This window comes from Patella vulgata, chromosome 3, assembly GCF_932274485.2.
Source record: "Patella vulgata chromosome 3, xgPatVulg1.2, whole genome shotgun sequence".
Classification (NCBI taxonomy): Eukaryota; Metazoa; Mollusca; class Gastropoda; family Patellidae; genus Patella; species Patella vulgata.
The window spans coordinates 4,250,796-4,260,407 of NC_065881.2; the positions used below are offsets into that span (position 1 = coordinate 4,250,796).

General features: G+C 40.2%; 1 protein-coding gene across 1 annotated transcript; it reads left to right on the plus strand.

The window, feature by feature from the left end:
* The first annotated feature begins 216 nt into the window (after positions 1-216).
* Positions 217-9,400, plus strand: LOC126815819 (uncharacterized). Its single transcript, XM_050541780.2, has 2 exons — positions 217-321; positions 8,243-9,400. The coding sequence occupies exon 2, from the start codon at positions 8,273-8,275 to the stop codon at positions 8,939-8,941; it is 669 nt and encodes a 222-aa protein (XP_050397737.1). The 5' UTR covers positions 217-321; positions 8,243-8,272; the 3' UTR covers positions 8,942-9,400.
* The last annotated feature ends 212 nt before the right edge of the window (positions 9,401-9,612 follow it).

The window sequence follows — 9,612 nt, forward strand, 5'->3', positions numbered from 1 at the left end:
ACAGAGTACTGTATATCCGAGGGGAAAGGTGGGGGATATAATATAGGGTTATATTATTTTACACGAGTACTGTATGTTTAGGTACATTAAGAATATATAATTGTTGACATAGATATCAGTTACATCTCTTGTATATACCTATATCCACCCATCATAATATACCACGTTACTATTGGTTACCAATTCCAACATCTGCTTATAACTTCTATCGTCTGCTTTCAGTCAAATTCACGTCTGCCTTGCGCGTGCTGCAATTCTTAGAGTGTTGTATATTCGACGTTGCTGTAATTGTGGAATTATCTTCTGAACACAATAATATAGGCAAGTTTTTTAACGCTTTATTTTGTATACATCTTTCAAACAGCTCTTATGTTTATGTTTTAACTTCAGATTTATGTTTTAACTTCATATCGTTTTTCAAAGTTCGTAATTATAATAATGTTCAAAGTTCATCGGGATTTTCCGACGTGGTTTTCCCCTTGTCAGTGTTGCAGGACGAAGGGTCTGACAAGGACAGCTGTCTAGTCATTCGGATTAGAAGAAAAATCGAGGTCTCGTGTGTTCATTGGCGTACACGTTAAAGATCGCTTGGCAGTTGTGGAGGACGGGGGCCTGACAATGAAAGCTGATTGTCGTTCAGATGGGACGAAAAAACCGAGGTCCCGTATATACATTGCCTTGCACCTAAAATATCACATGGCAGTTGGAATTCGATATAAGAGTTGGCCGTAGTGCAAAATTACCCTTATATCACACTGTATGGCGTTTACCCGTCTTCATTAGCCCAGTCGGAGCAGAACAAGCTAGAAGGCGTTAAACCCCATTCCATTTCATTTCATTTATAATAATGTTCGATGTATTAAATGAGACGGCTTAACCAATCGGGTTGATAAAGACGAGCACTAATAGTGGCACCGGCGTTTCAGATGTTTAAGTCCGATTCCAATTTCCGGGGATCTTTATCGTGCTTCCAATGGTATTTCATCATACCCGCTTCATCATTATCACTCCTTATTCAGAAAGCGGCATTTATAAACTTGTTTTCGTATCCTGCGTACTGTAATTTAGTTATACACATCGCATTTAATTATTGTTTAAACACAGTGCCCTGGTATGGAGTCTCATACGACCGACTAAACGCTTTTCCGTACCAAGCGTCTCGTCTTCATTAATCCCGTCGGTGCAGAACAGTAGGATGTTAAACCCCAGATCATGCAGTACGTCAATCAGTGTCATGTTTACCGACCGACCGCAGGATCAGTAAAAGAATCTAGATGTTTTTGATGTCAACCAAACAAGACCAAGTACCATGCGGGGTATTTGATACCAATCAAACACGGTCAAGTACCTTGCAGGGTAGATGAGACCCGGTCCTATGTTCACAAAGCATTATCAGACTTAATAATTTACCCCTCTTTTAATCACTGTTTATGAGAAATATCTTTGATCCGAAAACACAAAACGTTGCACATACGGGATCGTTACAATATGCCGGATTATGCAGAATGTCGGAATACTCAGTTCTTACAGATGTAAAAGTTTTATAAAGAGCTATATTTTACTTAAAATAAGCCGAACAGTTTTGAGTAAATTCTTAACTGAGGTCTGAGAATGTTTTGTGAACTTGGGACCCGATGTTGTTTTATCCGAACCCTGTTTGTGGCGAACCATATATCCCCAACAAATATATAGAAGGTGAATTCATACAATATCTATTTTGTCAAATTTTATATTTGCTTTCCATCTAACATATTAAGTACAGAAAACTATTCACAACAGGGAGCAATAGCGACTCAGTGAATAACGCACTTGCTCACTGACCAGGGGACACGTGTTCGCTCCCGGTTCTTGGGATTTTCCGGCGCCGTGCAGGAAGGAGGGCCTGACAAGGAACAACGTCTCGTCGTTCGGATTGGACGAAAAATTAAGATTGCATGTAGGCATTGATGTGGAGATAAAAGACCACCTGCTCCGACTGAGCTAATGAAGACGGGCATACGCCAAACAGTATGCTACTGGGGAAATATTGCCCAGGCAGCGGCACTACGGTCTGCTCTTATATCGAATTCCAAATATCAAGGAATCTTTTACGTGTACGCCAATGTACACGGGACCTCGGGTTGTCGCCCCATCCCAACGTTCTTGTCAAACTCTCCGTCCTGCATCCCTGACAAGGGGAAAACAGGCCGGAATCGAACCCACGACCTCGAGGCTAGCGAGCTAGCGTCTTACTCACTTAGCCACCGTGTCTCCCGATCAATAAGATTTTAAACCCAATTTCATTTTATGAAGAGTGTAATTAACAGTTTCAGAGTACTAGAGAAATTTCTAATGTGTAGATTACAAGTGCCAGGTCTCAGATAACGTTTATGTGCTTTTAGTCATAATTATTAAGCGTATTTCAGCTTATTTTGTTACATAAGGGTTGTTAAAGGCGAAAGCGCACTTTATAAAGTGAAATGAACTGAGTTTTAATTTCCTACTTTAACCGGTAAAAAGGATTAAATTTAGGGGTTAATTTTCGACAATGACGTCGAATTCGAATACTTGTGAGGCTAAAGAAATCCCCAAAGTTCTACCCTGCCGATGCCGATATTCAAACCTAGGATTTCCAGATTCAGTTCACAATCTCTTATTGGCAGGTGTTAAAGTCCGTGTTGCCTAGAATGGCACCGTAGACTGAATACCATTACAGCCCCCCCCCCCTTCCAACAACCATAAAGATATTGATACTTTAGACCCAAAGACATTTGCATGATTTTCCTTGCTGTTCTAACTTAAATGTTCTAAATGATTCTGACTTATCCCTTAGGCTAAATAATAAAAACCACGCAGAAGAAACCATCAGTCAGTCTCTGGTAGAATAGGATTGTCGCTCGCGGACATCTGTTGGCCCGACACATGAAACGATCTGCTATAGAGTAGTAGCATTATCAGGACCAGGTGTTGATCAAGGTCATTATCTAACCAAGGTCACTCAGTCTCTTTATCTTCTACAGACCTACATTATATTAGCAGGTGTCTAAATACTAGGTTACCCAGACTTTTTATCTTCTTATATACCAAATGTCTTATTACGTTACACTTGACATTCTGGTCTATTATACACAACAATATATATAAAGTTTGCACGCATAACCCTGGTATTTTATATGACGTCAGAAGATCAGCCGGGATTTATGAAAGTCACGTGGTATTTGTCTGACAAAAACTGAGATAGATAAAATTGCTCTAATCGGGCGAGGTGGGGTGTTCTCCCGTTGGCATAGAAATTTAAAAAAAATGCAAGTAAATTGTGTTTTCTAGAGTATATCATGAGTACCAGGGACCTGTTTCACGAAATTTTAACTAAGATAAAATCCAACTTTTACTAATTTGATTGGATAATATTAGATTGATTTTAGTGCCTAGCCAATCAAAATTGAAGTATCTACTAAAATTTGGATTTTATCTTTAGTTAAGATTTTGAGAAACAGGGCCCAGATCTTCGAGCGTGGAAGTCTTACCGATTACTTAAATTCAAGTCTAAAACGGAACCCCAAACTAGGGAGAACATTAACTTGTTTAAGTGCTGCCCCCGAGTCTACCATCCTCACAGTTTCCTCGGTCCATCAATGCTTTAATAACAATCACGACCGCTCGACCAAACCTTACATATATTACAAGAGAGAGAGAGAGAAAGGGAGAGAGAGAGAGATGGGGTTTAACGTCCACTCGACACAAACTAGGTCATTTCGGGACTAACATATGGTTCAATTTTATTTCCATATTTCGCTTGTGCGTAGGGGTCTTTAGCAGTGGGAGAAAACCGGAGGAACCGAAGAAAACCAACGAGGTTGGACAGGCGACCCTACTCCTTGTCACGTACAACTGGGGAATCGAAACCCCGCCAGTTGACTCAATGACAGATTTTATGATGCAGCGCGCACGTGCTAACCATTCAGCCATCCAACCCCCCTTTATTACAAAAAGATATATTAACAAAGATATAAGCCAAATAACAAGTAAGCGTTAAAAATTATAGAAACACCCCTGATAGTTCGATTAGTATCCGTAAAGGGCTTTTTCAACAAACGTCCGGGGCTTTTCGGAGATACGAAACATAAGACTATACCTCTGTGTACGAACTGAGAAACTGTGTCTTTTGTTTCTGACATGAAGGTCCCGAGTACCGCTCGAATCTAGGTCCTGAGTTGCATTACGGGAACTTCCCTGGTATGTCCTGCCGTCAGTGGTGCCGAACGGGTGGGTGGGTGGGGGGTCTGGCAAGTAAGGGACCCAGCCGTTCGGATTGAGCGTAAAACCGAGGCCCCGTATATATAATTATCAGCATGTAGAATATTCGGTTTTCTGATGTTGCAACCCATCCGAATGTCAAGATTTGTTTGCTTACCTGCGACTCCGACAAGGGGAATTTCGGCTGAAAAAATACGAAATGAAACGAAATGAAATGGGGTTTAACGTCCTACTTTTCTGCCCCGAACTTGGCTAATAAAGACGGGCATACGCCATACAGTGTACTATGAGGGGAATTTTGCCCGGACAGCAGCACTACGGCCTACTCTTATATCGAATTCCAACTGTCATGGGTTCTTTTACGTGCACGCCAATGTGTACACGGGACCTCTGTGTTTGGTTCTATCCTAACGACTAGACAGCTGTTTCTATCAGGCCCTCCGTCCTGCATCACTGAAAAGGGGCAAAAATGAAAGGCACATGCCTAGTGAGTCAGCAGCACACTCATCGAGCCACCGTAGCCCGTTTAAATCGTCATAAATACTTTTCGCATTCGTCGTCGATTCTTCTTTTTGTAATATTTTCAATTACAGTTTAGATTCATCTTCACGTTCACACCTTAAACATGGAATAAAAAACTACACTGCAAGATTGTAATGATGCCAAATACTTTGTCTTGTCAGCCACCGAAACACGACACCGGTTCTGTACAACGAATTATATTCTTGTTTATATACGTGTTTCTGATGAAAGATTACCTGATACCATTCTTCTGTTGTTATAGTGTTGTACATGTCTTGCATTCGTCAGCGGTTACAAATAATTCGTGCGAGTCACGGAATATATTTAGTATTCATATAATACGAATGATTCCCCCCGCCCCCCGCACCCCGATAATATATATCCGAGGCCCACCTAGGTACGGAAGGCGAAGAGGGAGGACGGGTATTGCCCCCCCCCCCTCACTCACACACACTCATTGTGAGGAATTGGTCCGATTTTAAGCGTCAAAGGGAATTCAATTCTTTTTTAAAAGGAACCCAGCTGCCACCCGGGTAGCTACCGTTTGCCACCGCCTGGGTGATATCCCATTCTGAAATCCGAGCTCGCTTCAAATCTACTTAAGATATAATATGAATTTTTTCATTTTTTTCCCATTCACGAAAACTTAAACTAAGTTACAAATACTGCAACTTCATTGGATATATGCAAATTGATTTTACTGGTCAGCCAATCGAATTGCAGTATTTTTTAAAATTTCGGTTGTAACTTAGTTTAAGTTTTCGTGAGTAAGGGCCCTGTTATTTCTCTCTGGTGGTGAAATGTTTTGTTCTGAAACGAGATACATGTATATTTCATTTCGACAATAAAGATGAAGAAAAGCTGTAGACGCCGTGTTAATGTAATGGCAAAGGCAATAAATATAACTGAAGCTTTTTGCACTCATATATAATTTAAAGCGACAATAAATCAAATGAATCCGTAAATATATTTAGAGTTTAATCGCCAGTAATTGTAATATTTTCGAGTTATGTCTATTTTTATTTATAACAGTTATTTGTTGCTTAGTCAACGATATCAACGTTACAGTGTATACTATAATTACTGGGGGGTTGGATGGCCGAATGGCTAGCACGTACGCGTTGTATCATAAAGACTGTCATTGAGTCAACTGGCGTGGTTTCGAATCCCCGGTTGTACGTGACAAGGAGTAGGGTCGCGTGTCCAGCCTCGTGGGTTTTCTCCGGGTCCTCCGATTTCCTCCCTACGCGCAAGCGAATTATTGAAATAAAAAAAATAAACCATATGTTAGTTCCGAAATGACCTAAATGTGTCCAGTGGACGTTAAACCCCATTTTTCTCTCCCCCTTTCACTTATAATTACTGCTTCTTCAGCTTGATAACTAACTCGGCCTAAAAACATAAATAAGAAATTATCTGAGTATATACATATAATTACTTCTTCACCTTAATGAACTCAAGTAAAGTTTAAAGTTCAGGGGTTTATTTCCAGTTCGGGTGTAAAACGACCATTTGGAGAGAAAAAAAAGGAAATTATTTTGGCAGAGATCGAGAATGACTAACTTACCCCAAACAAGAAATAAAAATATATCTATATATGTTTAGACCATAACCTTTTGACCTTTAGTACAGGGCATATATATAATATATAAATACCTACTAGTCTGTAATTGTTTGCATGTGCTAATGGATGGAGCTAATAGGTGGAGACATGGTTTCTTTACACGAGATAGAATAACTTGCTAACATTAACTTTATCTTACAGTGTGCACTTACAATATGTAGGTGGGAATGAAATGGGGTTTAACGTCCAACTGTTCTGCTACTAAAGTGGAGCAAATGAAGACGGGCATACGCCATACAGTGTGCTATGAGGGAAATTCTGCACGGGCAGCGGCGCTACGTGCACGCCAATGTGTACACGGGACCTCGGTTTTTCGTCCCATCCGAACGACGAGACAGCTGTCCTTGTCAAACCCTCCATCCTGCATCACTGACAAGGGAAACCACGACGGAAAATCTGGATGAACTTTCTCGGCCAATGCAAGGATCGAACACCCGACCTCCAGGCTAGCGAGCCAGCGTCTTACCCACTTAGCCATCATGATCCCCCAATATGTAGTTAGAACTTTAAGATAAAAGAAAATAAATGTCTTATTCAAGTAGACTAGGACTAAATTCAGAAATTAAAGACACTTATACGGGTATACTACTTTTGAATTTATTTAAATGCTACGTTTCGATACACATACAGATATCGTTATCAAGCCTAAAACGTAGCATGTTAATAAATTCAGAAGTAGTATACCCATATAAGTGTCTTTAATTTGTGAAATATACTTCTATAGGTCTTTGATTAGACTAAATTCATATTTATTGCCTAATACAAGCAGTGATGGGGCCGAGAAGATCGAACCCAAACTGATCAACAGTGAATAGTCGCTAGGCCGCTACAAAAACTATGCGAGCTAATAATCTCACAATATTAACAGTTTTTCCTTTTCCATATTAAATCCTAAAACATTTTTTTTATCTGGATAATACATAATTCCTATGTAGTGGGAATGGGTACATGGTATAGTACCCGAAGGTGTAAAATGAGTAAAAGGCACCATTCTGCCCGGACCAGTTTACATCTTATGTAAACACTGCACGCGCTATCAGGGCCAATGATCAACGCCGTATGATCTGACATCAGTCATCTTACACGGAGTTAATATAAGACTTTCGCATTACCTCTGTGAAACATGTGAAACAGATTGGATCGAACCTTAGGGGCTTTTCAAATCCGGCCATCATCACAAGTTAGAAAGAATTGTACTTTTGATTAACTGTATTTATTTATTTATGGTTTTCTGGATATCTATAGGGGATCACGTGGCTAAGTGGGTAAGACGCTAGCTCGCTAGCCTGGAGGTCGGGTGTTCGATCCCTGCATTGGCCGAGAAAGTTCATCCAGATTTTCCGGCGTGGTTCTCCCTTGCCAGTGATGCAGGACGGAGGGGCTGACAAGGAAAGCTGTCTAGTCGTTCGGATGGGACGAAAAACCGAGGTCCCGTGTACACATTGGCGTGCACGTAAAAGATCCCTTGGCAGTTGGAATTCGATATAAGAGTAGGCCGTAGTGCCGCTGTCCGGGCAAAATTTCCCTCATAGCACACTGTATGGCGTATGCCCGTCTTCATTAGCCCAGGTTAGGAGCAGAACAGTAGGACGTTAAACTCCATTTCATTTCATTTCATTTCTGGATATCTATAGACTGCCATTGTTTACTTCCATTTCACCCTTTTCATTTATAATTAAGTTGATGTATGTCAAAATATGTATAAATAGGCTGACTAGATGGATATTTATCATTAAATTGAAAACGTGACCTGTATGTGTTACGAAGCGTCGTTATTAAATAATAGAGAATTAGTTATATCCATATATACCTTGTGTTGTGTTTTATTATAAATCATTTATAATTCTTATCTCGTTTCAGATTCCAGTTTAAAGAATAGGAAAGGCAACCATGGCAGGACTAGAAATACCGTTCAAAGTAACAGAGGGCTACCTGGGACCACAGAGTAAATTTGAGTCGTACGGCCTACAGATGTTAGCACATAGTGACCCCATCATAGACATGGCGGGTCCAACAACAGAAATAATAATGAGTGCTCCACCTGGAACCCGCGTTACAACTAAAATGCTGTCCGTATCCCTCAAGAAGGAATGTAACGAGTATCATTTGATCCGTCGTCAAGGAGACAACTTCCTCTTCCTGTTAGCACCACCTACACCGGGATTTTATAAATTTCAGTTATACGCATTACCAAAAGGGGAGGCCGGACCTCAAATGCAGTGCGTGTTTAATTACATCGTTCACTGTCCAAATCCAGGTGATGGTCAACCCTTTCCTAAACAGTATCCACAGTGGAAGGACGGTTGTTATCTTACGGAACCCCTTAAAATAACGAAAGGAAACCGTGACCCCGTCGTTAAATTCAATGTGTTTGTTCCCAAGGCCGTTGATGTTCAGGTTAAGATTAACACTGATTGGAATCCATTAGAAGCCACGTCGCCAGGCAACTGGGAGGGTATGGTGGACCTAAGTAAGAACTACCCACCGGGAACTAAAGCGAAACTCAACTGCAAATTCTCAGGTCACAACTATAACACTTTGCTGGAATATACTATTTAAATCAGAAGTCATACGTCGTTTCGACAGAACTCTGGTAAAATTGGCCGAGCAAGCGAACATTAATTTTTTTTATAATACGTAATTGCAATCTGTTTTGGAACTAATTTGATTGACCTAGGTGAAGTAACTGGGAAACACCATTAACACAAAACAATAGTTTCAGTTAGTTGGAAATATTCGCTCCAACTCTAACTATTTGAAGTTTTGGTTTGAATAATTGTTTCGTTTAGCTAGTGTAAGGGACATAACTCTTGTTTTGTAGGATCGCAAGGTTGAAAAATATATTTTCATATTATTGGTATTCACAATCACGCGTGTTATTTATTTAATCGTTGGGGAGTCAGTGATTCCAATCAATATTATTCTTTTAATTGCTTAAAGATAATAAACTTATAACATTCTATAACAACATATATGTGAATATCTCTTGGAATGAGCTGTATTAAATATGTAAATATATTATGATGGTCTGGCTTTAAAATGGGACCATTAACAGGAGCAACACCCAGATAAGAATCGCAGATAGGTATAGATGATAAAATTGGCCTACTTATTGCAGGTAAAATTTAAAGCAGAATCGACACACTTACATATATTACAAGAGAGAGAGAGAGAGAGAGAGAGAGAGAGAGAGAGAGGGGGGGGGGGTTAACGTCCACTCGACACAAACT